Source organism: Cololabis saira, chromosome 11 (assembly GCF_033807715.1).
Source record: "Cololabis saira isolate AMF1-May2022 chromosome 11, fColSai1.1, whole genome shotgun sequence".
Classification (NCBI taxonomy): Eukaryota; Metazoa; Chordata; class Actinopteri; order Beloniformes; family Belonidae; genus Cololabis; species Cololabis saira.
This window is the reverse complement of record NC_084597.1, coordinates 20,483,805-20,497,547: the sequence shown is the minus strand read 5'-3', so window position 1 is coordinate 20,497,547 and position 13,743 is coordinate 20,483,805. Positions and strand designations below refer to the sequence as shown.

The 13,743-nt window shown below is 39.8% G+C and overlaps 1 protein-coding gene across 2 annotated transcripts; it reads left to right on the top strand.

The window, feature by feature from the left end:
* Window positions 1-297: 297 nt before the first annotated feature.
* trappc13 (trafficking protein particle complex subunit 13) lies at window positions 298-13,460 on the top strand. 2 transcript variants are annotated; one of them, XM_061733963.1, is made up of 13 exons: window positions 298-411; window positions 1,981-2,049; window positions 8,112-8,211; window positions 8,514-8,598; window positions 8,704-8,831; window positions 8,941-9,013; window positions 9,390-9,434; window positions 9,786-9,803; window positions 11,924-12,057; window positions 12,138-12,336; window positions 12,747-12,847; window positions 12,942-13,089; window positions 13,166-13,460. In XM_061733963.1, the coding sequence occupies exons 1-13, from the start codon at window positions 366-368 to the stop codon at window positions 13,271-13,273; spliced, it is 1,254 nt and encodes a 417-aa protein (XP_061589947.1). In that variant the 5' UTR covers window positions 298-365; the 3' UTR covers window positions 13,274-13,460. The 2 variants fall into 2 exon arrangements, with proteins under 2 accessions (XP_061589947.1, XP_061589948.1); XM_061733964.1 differs by lacking the exon at window positions 9,786-9,803.
* The last annotated feature ends 283 nt before the right edge of the window (window positions 13,461-13,743 follow it).

Genomic DNA, 13,743 nt, shown 5'->3' with positions numbered 1-13,743 from the left:
ACTGCTGCAGTGAGAGCTGAAGATCAGCATTCAGCCAACAAGATCACATCATTCATAAAAACAGAAACAAAATCTTGCAGTCACCAAACCAAACTTCTTCCAACAGTTCCCTGCACCTAGAAGTTCTGTCTATACAGGTTATGAACACAAGTGGTGATAAAGGGCACAAGAGGTCCAATTCCTACCTGGAAGGAATCTAACTTTTTATTGGCAACTCAAATCAGTAAATCTATCCATTATTATTGTAGTACCCATCTTGGCCTGTGGAGGGCGACGGAGAGGACGTGTTTCTGGTCACGAGCGCTTCCTGTTAGGTCAAAGTTTACCAACCAGCCCAAGATAAGCGTCTCTTTTCTCCTGTCAAAATGGATGTAAATCAGACCAAACAGGAGCATTTGCTTGCGTTGAAAGGTATTTCCTTTTCATTGGCGTTTTTGTCCGAGGATGTCTGGTGCTCAAATGGACGGATGAATGTGAAATGGAGCAGACAGTCAACAGCGCTACATGCTGTTTACTGTCACAGTTTAAATAAACTCTTCACACTAATTTAACTCTGCGAATGGCTTTAGTTGTGGAAACCGCGGTTGAATTGGTTTGATATTGGATATTCAAAGACATCCATTTAACTTGTGATACATACCACTGATTTTGGTCATATTGCTTGTGATGCGTTCATGGTCATCCAGACTATATATCACAAAACAGTAATTATTATTACTACAGATACTATTATTATTATTATTATTATTATTATTATTACAGATACAGATCACTACAATTCAGGACAAACGGAGCCATGTCAAGCTTCGTGCCCTCATCAATCAGACTCATAAACAGCTGATCTTACCTATTCATTTTTGTACCCGCTTCTATACATATTTTTTAAAAATCATTGTATTTATCACGCACTTAATCTCTTTTTCTCTCGTATTTTATCTATGCTATGGTTTTACAGCATCTAAGTCCAGCAGTACTTGTGATTTCCCAATGTATGTTGCTTTATATTGATTGTTTGGTTTGTTTCTGTACTGTCCTGTTGGGATTGTACCATCTAGTCCTTTCATCGAATCTGTACACGCACTGATGCTGATGCTTTTCCACAAATGAAGTTCCTAACGGATAAATAAAGTTATTTATTATTATTATTATTATTATTATTATTATTATTATTATTATTTTAAAATCATATTATGGGCTGATTTAATGAGGTTTAATGGATGACCATGAACGCATCACAGGTGGTTTGAAAACAATCGGTGTTATGTATCACAAGTTTTATGGGCGTTGCATTCATTAAACCTCATTAAATCAGCCCATAATATGATTTTTTTAATAATTACTCTCTTGTGATATATAGTCTAGATGACCATGAACACATCACAAGCAATATGACCAAAATCAGTGGTATGTATCACAAGTTTTATGGGTGTTGAATTCATTAAACCACACTAAATCAGCCCATATATATGATTTTTAAATCAGCCCATATATATGATTTTTTATATGATATTTTAATAATTACTGTTTTGTGATATATAGTCTAGATGACCATGAACGCATCACAAGCAATATGACCAAATTCAGTGGTATGTATCAGTTAAATGGATGTCTTTGAATGTCCAATATCCAATATCCAATATCCAATATCAAACCAATTCAACCGCGGCGTTGTGGAAATATGGAGCAGAATACACCATAGAAAAAAATGAAGGTGTATTAGTTTAAAAGTAACGTTAGTTTTTAAAGTTGGGTTACTGCAAAGAAAGCATAACAACCCTGAACCTGACGCAACCACAGATCATGATAATACCTCCACTATTTTATACATTTGACAGCAGAAATCATGCGCCCATATGTATCATTTGAGAGATGCACGAAGCAGACAAACACATCAGCTATGTGAGATGTAAAAAAAAAAAAAAAAAAAAAAAAAAACATCCCCACAGCCACTAACTTAACCTGTACAATTTAATTTCACAGTGATGCGGTTAACAAAACCAACGCTCTTCACTAACTTGCCAGTGACGTGTGAAGATCGAGATTTACCAGGTGAGTTTTCCTGTTTTTATGATGTAGGCATCTTCTTTTACTCCTTTTTTTTGTAAAATTTTTTAAAAAGTATATGACGTTACTATTGGGTAAGTTCAAATTCAATACAAGTACAACCTTTTTAATCTGATATTATTTATTCAACAAAAATGGAGCCAAACAAAACCTTGTGGGTACCAACTATCTCAGAATCAGGTTTATTGGCCAAGTCATGACAGGGAATTTGACTTGGTTATTACGCTCACTGTACAGTAAATAGACAAAAAATAGCTCTTATTATATACAATGTTTAAAAAAGTGATGTGAAAGGTGCAGCAGTATGAGGTTTATTTGTTTATTTAAAAAGGATCCCCATTAGTCTTCACCATGGGAAGACTATTCTTCCTGGGGTCCACACATAAACATACAAAGATTACAATAATATAATAACACAACTCAAAAAGGGTGAAAAACATTCACTAGAATTCCTGAAAATAATGAATTGAAACAAAAAATAAAAGATTAAAGGAGCCGTCTGTAAGAAATGGCCAAAACTGGTACTGCAGGCACTTTCAAAATATTGTTGAGCGGCGTGTACCCTCCCCCTCCTCCCCCCGAGCAGAGGTTGCCAGGTAGGCTGCAGAATGCAGCAGGAACGTAGGCTGCCATGGCTGCCATAATTAGAGCCGAGCTGGCAACCCGGATGCGGAAACATTACTGACTTGGTGATTGGGAGATAGGTGGAGGGTGGAACAAAAAATGACAACATAAACATCAGTTGAGGGCTGCAACTCCTCTTTTTAAACTGGAATATCCTGGCTTGAGTGTTGTTGTCAGTGACATAAGTATTTGAAATGAACATGATTTTTAAATGTCTGTTGACATATCTGGGTCATTTTATGATTCGTTTTATTGCTCTGACATACTGCTCCTTCAAGTAACCAAGCAAAACTATCCACATCTTAAAGGGAAAGTTCGGTTTTTTACAACCTGGACCTTATTTCTGGCATTTTTTATGGTCGTATACTCACCCAGGCAAGTTTGGTGTCATTTGGAGTCCTTCCGAAGATATTAGGGGTTTTTTTGCGAGCCGCTTCTCCATATAATGGTAGTGAACGGGGCACAGCGGGACACAGACGATGCAGCGTCTAAATAACACATGATTGCCGCGAAACTCGTTCATTTCTTTTATGAATCACTAGATCTGCTTCCAGGACCTGTCGTCTACATCCGGGGCTGTGTGTGTAACAAATAAATCAGTTTGTAAACAAGACCTCTGAACTCATGACGTCATCACGCTGCATCGTCTGTGTCCCGCTGTGGCCCGTTCACTACCGTTATATGGAGAAGCGGCTCGCAAAAAAACCCCTAATATCTTCCGAAGGACTCCAAATGACACCAAACTTGCCTGGGTGAGTATACAACCATAAAAAATGCCAGAAATAAGGTCCAGGTTGTAAAAAACCGAACTTTCCCTTTAAGTAACAATATTTGTTACTATCACCAGATCTGTATCCACTTTGAGCAAAAATAGTTTGCAACGGCTCTATAATTTATAATATACCCATACCTCTACTTATAGTAGTATAAATATACTATATATCATAATATACTCATCCATTATAATATACTCATACTACTATACTATATATACACTCATAACCTACAGTGATTTAGAATATATTTACTATTGAATTTATAATATACTTACAATTTGGTAGTAGGTAGTCATGGTTATTGAAAGGTGCATTGTTACAGCATATGATTGTGGTTATTATTATTATTATTCCACAGTAATTGATTACTCTGAGACTCTATGAGTGATGAGAGTTCATCAGAGCAACAGCTTGGGGGAAGAAACTGTCTGTGTCTGGAAGTTTTTGCGTACAGTGCTCTGTAGGGCTGTCCAGAGGGGAGGAGGAAGGGGTTCAAAGTTCATAATTCCTCGAGGGCGACTGTCCTGCATGTTTTGGACATTTTCTTGCTTCAGCAGACCTGATTCAAGATTTCGAGTCTAATTCCTGGAGTGCGTCTTTTATAGACTTGTGCAAACCTTGATGACATGCTGATGATGATCTGTTCATTTGAATCAGGTGGCTTAAAAGCAGGGACTATCCTAAAACATGCAGGACAGCGACAAACATCTGCAGAGGATTGAAACGTAGAAGCTTTGGCAACAATGGTCTGAGGGAAGGCAATTGTTGCTGCACGTCAACCTTAAAAGGGTTATAAGCCTGGTCCAGAAGTCACAGAGAGCTAATGTGAACGAGGCCCCATTTCCCCCAGTTTGCCAGCAGCCAGTAGACATCATCCACTTGAAAAATGGTTTTATTAAGTTCACAAGCACAGACCAAGAAACTTGAGTTTAAACTTCAGGGTGGACCAAGGCTAAAACAAACAAAACAGAACTACCTGAATCATCTCATTGTCGTTCTTCTGCTGATCTGGACTTCTTGTTTCACGAGTCTCGGTGTGAAGATTAATGTTTCTTAATTTCTACACAATTAACATTTGAAAATATTAGATCATTACACTATAAGGGCTGAAATTGTAATGTAATATCACACTTTGTACCGCAGTTGCCAATATTACGCCAAGAAAGAGGAAGAAAAGGCAACGAGAGGATTTCCTTTAAAAAAAGATTCCAGCCCGAACTCAGCATGAACACCTCCTACCCCCCCATCAGCCATGGCACCGGGGTGGGTGATGATTTAGGGTTGTTTTGCAACCACAGATCTATGAATTGATGATGAACTCTTATGCAGGGGAAAATGTGAGGAACATCAGCCCAAGTAAACCTGGTCAAAACTGGGTCTTGCTGCAGGATAATGATCCTAAATGGAGCAGCTGAATTAGATGGGATATGAATTAAATAATCATGGTTTTGTCGTGACCTGGTCAAAGTCCAGACCTCACCCCGATACTGAGATGTTATGAAATTTCAGAAAGCTGTCCATAAGTGAAGTGCCAAAGAAACTTGGAGCAAAATGTTTCTACTATCATGTGAAAGACTGAGAGAGTCATACAGGAATAGATATTTCAGGTTATTGCTGCTAAACATGGGTCTATAAGTTATTGAATCATTGCAAGTAAGATCCACTGCGATCAGATGACTTTAGATTTTTGACTTGCATGTTTGTGTTAAATAAATTCTCCCCTTAAGCCTGAATTACAGCTGCTCATTAAATGTTATGTCTGTGTACTTTTGGCCTAGGTTGTTGGTCATGTTATGGCAGTTTTTTAATACTGTCCAAAGTGTATTATAGTCAGGCGCTGGAGAATTAATCATTGGCATCATTCCGTTCAGTGAAGCGCAGAAATGGCGCTTTTGCACTGGTACCACCTCAGCTCGGTTCTACCCGTTTTGCGCTTTCGCACTAGGGCTGAGACGAGTAGAGCCGCTCCAAGTCGATACTTTTTTCTGTAACCATTTCAGTGAGGTTCTGAAAGCGGGCTGAGCAGGGACTATTTCTGACGTCACCACCTCCTCGCCACCGATTGGTCGGGGGGCGGGGACGTCACCACCCTCCGCGCCTCTGATTGGTCGGGGGCGGGGCCGGCAGACGTTTGAATCAGGAAGCGGGAGTCAGCGCGAGGGGACTCGCGGCTCGCAGCGATTTTATTATAAAGAGCAAAACTTCTGTTTGGTGATCCAACTCTGAGGTGCAGATGTTCATAAACCTGGTGGCTGTCGAGAAAAAATTAAAAAAGCGATGTAGACGGGCTGTTTTACTCTCAGCCGCTCCCGGCTCCAGCTGATTTCTCATCAGCGCCGACATGAACAAAGCGGTTGCGCAATCGAGTACGTCACAGCAGCTTCACCCCAACCTGCCCGCTTCTCCCCTGGCAGTGCGAAAACACACGTGTGGAACCGTGCCGTACCGCACCGAGCCGAGTCGGGCCAAGTAAGTCCTAGTGCGAAAGTGCCAAAAGTGAAGCCCTAAAAAGCATGGTGCAGAGCTCTAGCTAGCTTGCCTTGCTACCTTGCCTAGCTACCTAGTTGCTTCAATTAGCATTACATCCCATTACTAGTTAGAATGCAAAAAAAAAGATGCTTATTGTGTGTGTGTTCAAAACGCCTATAAAAAAGTCATATTTTTTAACCAATATTGGACAAAATATAGCAATACAGTTAAAAAAAATGTTTCAATTGATGTTTTATCCATTTCCCTAAATATAAAATCTTGAACATTGAAGATTTTGCATATAAACTGTACATTTTGACCATTATTGTGACCATATGCATGAATTGAGTATTTGAATGTTACAGCGCCTCCAGTGGTCACCAGCAAAAAAATCCCACCCTTTTATTCCTCCTAGGGGTTCCTTCTAACAAAGAAATAAGGTTGTCAAACTTTACCCTAAAGCGTGAGCATAGTTATCAATCTTAGGGTTTCCCCCCTGACTATCTATAAAAAAGTGATATTTTGTATCCAATATTGGCTAAAATATTACAATATGATTCATAAAGGTTTTTTTTAGTATTGTTTTATCTATTTCCTTAGATATACAATGTTTTAATATTGACAATTATGCATACAAATTGTACAGGTTGACCAAAACTGACCATATGCCTGAATTGAGAATTTGAATATTCTAGGGCCTCTAGTGGTAACCAGCAAAAAAATTCAAGATGACAACACCCCTAAAATTCCTTCTATAGATTTGTTCTAACAAAAAAAATAGGTTGTCAAACTTTACCCAGACATGTGAGCAAAAGTTTTAACGGAGGCTCTTTTATAAAGTTGCCCCTTGACTAGAATGGTTTATCTGACTTTTTCCAGTCATAGTGAATCAAGGAGATAAGGACATCTATTGTGCAAAAAAACAAAACAAAAAAATTCCCACATACACGAAGAAAAGAGAGCTGAAAGTTCACGACTGCTTCAAACCGGATATGCGTTGCTACCAAGCGAATCAATCACAGCCCTCTCCGTCGGCGTGTTGTACGCGTAGGCACGGCGTCGTTTTGACGCAGAACCATAACTCAAGCTTTAGTTGTTGAGATTCTCTCTGGTTACACTGACTCACACTCCTGCCACTGATGAAATGTTTAAGATGAATTATTTTTCTTAACGACTCAGGGGCCATCGTAAAATGTATGTGAAGGTGACACCTGTCATTTTGAGTGTCCTGCCAAACTCCAGATCTGCAAATATAGATTTAAACTCTTAGGTCATAGCTTTCAATTACCAGGCTTCCTAAAGTTTCTACTGTCAGTTTTTTTCTTCAGTGCGCTGCTTAGAGCAGTGCAATGGTAATCAAACGCCACATAAACCATGAATCATACTGACACTTCTAGGTAGGATCTCTATTTATGTATGCAGCAGTGAAGAGAAGCATGTCTCCGAGTGCTTAGGGCTCACATAAATTAACCACCAAGCTAGATATAAATGAATAAAAAATCAGCATATTGTATAAAATGAAATGGATAAGCAGTCATTTTTGCTCTGAGATGCTGGGAGGGTCTGAAAAATGTCTGAACATTATGAGTTTTGCAAAAAGTGGGATTCACAACATATTTCTAATACTGAATTTCTCCTCAGTGGTTGCATATTAGGAACAAACACTGTTGGGTGATTTGTTGGGCATTTGTAGCTCCTGCTAAAAAGGCAGATCTAAAATCTGTTTGTAGCAGCATTCATAAATAGCCTTAAGCCTTTCCAAACATTATTAAACCAATGTTTTTGACCAACTTTATGAATGCAGACATTCAATAATAAGACCTTAGTCAGGACGGATCAGGAGGTAAACGCTATGACGTGTGTCCTTTCTGCCCTGTTTTTCTGTAGAGTAATTCAGAATATAAGCAGGTTGAAACCATCTTGGAAGAGAAATAATGATGCAGTTGTGACATGACTCAGTGTTTATGGAAAGACAACCCTGTTCTTAAATGGCTCCAAAGCTGAGCTAGGTCTGAACTGGCTCCAGCCGGAACCTGATTTCAGTCTCGTTGAAAAGGTGTAAGAGAGGGCTAGAGCGAATGAGGGTGCGAGTGATGCACCAGCTGACCAGCTGGTGATCCAAATCACCACGACCAGACATCCTTTTTTGTTTTAAAACCTGTCCTCTTGTCTTCACAGGTGACTTGTTTGGTCAGCTCATGAAGGAGGACCCCTCCACCATCAAAGGAGCAGAGACATTAATGCTGGGAGAGATGCTCACATTACCCCAGAACTTTGGGTAATAACACCAAACTTTCTGCTAGAGCTGTAAAGCCAATGCATGTAGTTTTATCTATCCTTACCACATGGAGGCAGCATATCACAGTTCGTATGTCAGCCATTGGTGTAAGACACAACCAAGTGCATCTCTAGTAGGACAGTGGTATTACAAGACATGCTGGACCATCCCCACTCATTAACACAGCAGAGCTGTATGCCTCCATGTGTTCAGAAGTGGTATTGCAACAACATGTGGCATTAAATGAAAAATAAAAACCAAAAAAAAAATGTCAAACACCCTCCTGTTTTTGCCATATACAGAAATATTTTTCTCGGTGAGACCTTCTCCAGTTATATAAGCGTACATAATGACAGCAACCAAGTCGTAAAAGACATCCTTGTGAAGGTATAGTAACGAGGAAATAACCTCTTCTATGTGCATCATGTATTTTTCTGCTGTTTTTTTACTCTCATTTGTAACTGTTGGCGTCATGTGCTTGGTTGCCAAAAGGCCGACCTACAGACGAGCTCCCAGAGGCTCAACCTATCCGCCTCAAACTCTGCTGTCGCAGAACTCAAACCTGAATGCTGCATTGATGATGTCATTCACCATGAAGTCAAAGAGATTGGGACACACATGTGAGTAAACCCAAACAACCCACCCCCCCCACTTTGACATCACAAATCGGAGAGCATGCATTTCCTTTCTTGAGTCTAATGAAAACTTTTTTTCTGTTTTCCAACTCAGTTTAGTTTGTGCGGTCAGTTACACCACTCACTACGGGGAGAAGCTCTATTTTCGGAAATTCTTTAAATTCCAGGTGAGCGTTATTTGTGTGTTCTCGTTAGATGGAGGTGTCAAACTCATGCGCAACCTTCGAGGCGACTTGTGAAATGCCGCAGACCCACAGCAGAGCAAACGCAATTACCCACTCTTGTGTGGATTGTCTGTTTAAGTCATCTGCGACCACTTTGGGACCAACATGAAGCGTCGCTGTGTTCCTTTCAGCGTGAATCATAGTCAAATGATCCGTCAGATTTAATTTTATTTGTCTCCTTAGTAGATTTGCAGCTTGTGTGGATGTTTTGGGGTTTGTTTTTTTGGAGGGTTTTTGTCCCCCCCCCCCCCCCCCCAGCCTAATGGCAGGACAAGTTGAGAAAACTCAGATGTTCAATTTTCAATCTTTTTTCAATCAGGTTTTGAAGCCGCTGGATGTAAAGACAAAGTTCTACAACGCAGAGGTAAATAACCCTTCGGATGTGCTTCGTTTCATGTCGTAGTCAGGAACATTTTTCCTCATGCTGCTAGTCAGTTAGCCCTAGACCGAGCCTCCAGGAAAACACTTGAACCTCCAGAGAATTTTTACAAAGTTTCTTCTGGTTTTTGGATGCCAGTAAAGCTGGAGATCGAGGGTTTTCCTAACTAAGCTTTTCTCCTTTTTTTTCCTCCTCATTTTCATACCAGTAGTATTGTTTTCTTTTACATATATGTAAATAAATATATATATTTTCAACTGCAAATATTCATTGTCATCAACATTTGCATGTAACTTCATTTGTTCATGATGTCTTGTATTTTATTTTCTCCATTAGAGTGACCTCAGTTCTGTGGTAATTCTTTCTTCTGTTCTCATGACTGAATCTTTGCTCATCTTCATCCTTCCTGGCGCTGCAGACTGCATCTGTCTGTGCACAAGGAAAGGTGCAAAACAAAACAATGGGAGTAAATGTCTGAATGTTTCTAAAACACCTGGTAACTCTTAAAAGACAAGAGTAAAGTTCCATAGTTTTTCTTTTGCCCTTTCTTTGTCTGCTCATACTTTCATGCATCCTACACAGGGCTTGGACTTTTTTAATTGTGGTGGGTGGGGAAATGCATTGCTTGTGTTGACTATTAATTGGGAAAACTGGGGTATGTGATAAGTCGTCGTAATTGTAAACATTTCAATTATTATCTCATAGTGTAAGTATGAGTAATGTCAGAATCAGACTGAACAGACTTAATCTTTGTGATTATGCAACCAAAATTAGCTTGTTTATTGTAGTTAATGGAACAGATATTTGATTATTTCCAATAAATCACAAGATTTGGTTGGAATAGCTTTGCATGGAGCCAATATTCTAAGCTCTGTGATTTTATTTAATTTTTAATATATTATTATTATTAACTGAATTTAGAGTGGTTTCAAATCTTTTACTATGAACTGCAAGCATGTACTAATCTTTGCTTATTTTTTATTTTTATTTTACTGTGTGGTGGAGGCTGCACGGACAAAAGGACTGTTGGAAATGTAGATAAATGCGCAAAGACGACGGAAAGCATCATCTTCACAATCCTGCTCATGTGTAGTGGTGTAGGGTATTGTAAATGAGTGTCAGTACTCCATATAAACAACAAATATTGTTATATGGATGACAAATAACGCATGCTAATGTCTCCCATAAATCCTCAGCAATAATTTGAAAGCAAGCATCAACGCCTGTGGAAATTTTGTGTATTCCATACATATTTATGGACTACGTATGTATGAAAAGACCAAAAATTAGGTCCTTTTTTTCACCTTATTTTTAGTTGCTTTACATAATCTGTTATTTATTTTGTTTATAGTTTTGCACTGTTTGAACATTCTTATTCACAAAAGGTTTCTGTCACATTCAGCAAGAAGAGCTCAGGCGTTCAACTCCCACTAGACTAAAATGCTACTAGTTTGAATAAATTATTGCAACTAAATACTGGATTTTGAACTCAGTCGAGCGTGCAGCCTCTACTATGTCCTTGTATTAACATGTCCTCAAAGGTCCACTGAGCAAATCTGATCACATCTAATAAATGTCTGTTTTTCTTTTATATGTTTTAATTTTTGGTTCTTTTGAATACGGTTGGTAAACTGACTAAATTACTCTCACATCAGCTGAATAGTAGCCCAAAGGATAGGTTCACCTTTTTCTTCCCCATGTTTCCAACAAAAGCAGTTTTTTTTTTGTTTTTTTTTAATCCTTCCTCGTATCCTTACTGGCCGTAGAAGAGGACTCTTTGTGGAGAATCCTGCAGTGGAAGTGGAAGGGGACTATATTCACAGTCTTTTCTGAGTGTGTCAGACCTGTAGTGTGGACACCCACCCTAATCTGTTTCTTCTTCGAGTTTTAGTCTGGTTCTTCTGGATTTCTCTTTGATTTCCATCAGGACAGTAACAACAGATGTAGAAGAAACTGTCTGGTTGTGACAGAAATAGACAGTACGTTGACGGAGTCACAACCAGACTAGTATTAAAAAAATAATAATAAAAGAACAAAGACATCAGAATAGTGCTCAGTGTAGTAGGAGCGCCACTGCACGACCATTGGCCTACTCAATAAATATACTTGCGTATCAATACTTGGGAGTTAAAAGGTGGACCCAAGGTTTTTTTTTTTTCATTATAACTTTTCACTTGTTTTTTTTAACAAAAAACATTTTTTTGGAGGATATGCTTCTGTTTTATGAAAAGGAAATCTGAAAGCCAGTAAAGATGGGAGGAAACTAGCAGTGAGTAAACCTTGAAAGGACCTTCTGAGCATGTGACTCTGAAAAAAGCGACCTTATCCTTTTGAGGCAGTAAAATGCTGCACAAGTCTAACCTCCCTCAGTAGCTAATGTCAAAGTTGATGTGTTGCTCAGTTCACCTAGGAGACGATGCAACTGAACATAACGCTTAGGAGAAAATATTTGCAATTTGACCTATGTGTTCAAGACAGACGAAGTGTTTCTGGAAGCTCAGATCCAGAACATCACCACCTCACCGATGTTCATGGAGAAAGTGTCTCTGGAACCGTCTATGATGTACAACGTCACAGAGCTCAACATAGTCGCGTCTGGGGATCAAGGGTAAATCACTCATTCCTTCCTGTTTGGTCCAGTTATTTGGAGCCACACCCAGTTCTCACCAGAATCTCTTCGCCTTTCAGAGAATCCACATTTGGGAAAATGTCCTACCTACAGCCCATGGACACACGGCAGTACTTATACTGCCTGAAGCCAAAGCCGGAGTACGCAGAGAAGGCCGGCGTCATCAAGGGAGTGACGGTCATAGGCAAACTCGACATCGTTTGGAAGACCAACCTCGGGGAGAGGGGGAGGCTGCAGACCAGTCAGCTTCAGAGAATGGTATCTTCTACGATGTTACTTCTCTGACTGAAATCTTGATTATTATTTTTTTTATATTTTTATCCTCATTTTTTTATCACCCAGTGCTCCTACCTAAGTCAGGCAGGGCATTGCTCCCTCTACCAATCCTGGGAGAGCCCACACTGAGCTCAAGTCTCCTCCTTAACTTATCTGGCGCCCCGGTTGGCCAGAGGGGGCATGTGTTTGTGAGGGTAGCTCACATTAGCTACCCAAGGGAACACGGGGAGAACATGCAAACTCCACACAGACGGGAATTGAATTTAATTGAATTGAATTCCCCGGTGGAAATTGAACCCAGGACCTTCTAGCTGTGAGACGGCTGCGCCACCGTGCCCCCTAAATCTTGATTGTTTTTGGCAAATTTTGTTCTTTCCTTTTGTGTCCTCCAGGCTCCAGGGTATGGTGACATCAGGCTGTCTTTGGAGACGATTCCAGATACCGTAAACCTCGAAGAACCTTTTGAGATCGTCTGTAAAATAACCAACTCCAGGTGCAAATGCAATTCAGAACAAATTGTGAGTTACAGTTACAACCTGTTGGCAGTAACCATCAGTTCATCTCATCTTGGCCTTTGTGTTTTATAGTGAAAGAACCATGGACCTGGTGTTGGAAATGTGCAACACGATTTCAATCCACTGGTGTGGTATCTCAGGGCGACAGCTGGGAAAACTCAGTCCCGGAGCCTCGCTGTTGCTCCCCCTCACAGTCTTCTCCTCCGTTCAGGGCCTGCAGGTATGATCCAAACCTTCCACATCACCACTTTGATGACTTCCCTCACCTAATCCCCCTCTCCACCTCTTCATTTCAGAGCATTTCTGGGCTGAGACTCACAGACACGTTTCTGAAAAGGACATACGAATACGATGACATTGCACAAGTGTGTGTAATCTGTCCTTATATGAGCAACGAGTGCTAGACATTGAGCCTTTTTGCATTTTAGACATGAATGGACCAACTGTGGAATTCTGCACTTGATATTTCACTCTTTTTGCAAGCTGAGATTAATGCTTTATTTTAAAAAAGATTAGCGATTATGTAAACCACTTTCCTTAAAACATTCATCATGTAAATGTAGATATGTGTTAATAAAGTTACCGAAACAATGATTTTCTCGTTTTACTTGGTGCCTGCAATTAATGTTTCTATTGAACTGTTCGTCAGACCTGAGCAAGAACATTTAATGTCAGATGTGTTCGTTAAAGGATCCTTCTCATATTTTATTTTTTTGGATATTCTCTGCATGTTTTTACCGAGCCACAACTTATTCTGGGTAGGGGAGAAGAATCGAGAACCGGTTCCCAGTGTTTCAATTCCTTGGAACCGTTTGCAAATTTTGCAAACAATTCTCTTTTGGATTCCAGTGGGCACGAATTACCTCATCAGGCA

Excerpts from the sequence above, each read along its gene's own strand:
- trappc13 (XM_061733963.1), top strand. The coding sequence starts at position 366 with ATGGATGTAAATCAGACCAAACAGGAGCATTTGCTTGCGTTGAAAG. Across the intron at positions 8,599-8,703 it reads TAAAAGACATCCTTGTGAAG|GCCGACCTACAGACGAGCTC; the intron begins GTATAGTAACGA and ends GGTTGCCAAAAG. Across the intron at positions 12,058-12,137 it reads GTCGCGTCTGGGGATCAAGG|AGAATCCACATTTGGGAAAA; the intron begins GTAAATCACTCA and ends TTCGCCTTTCAG.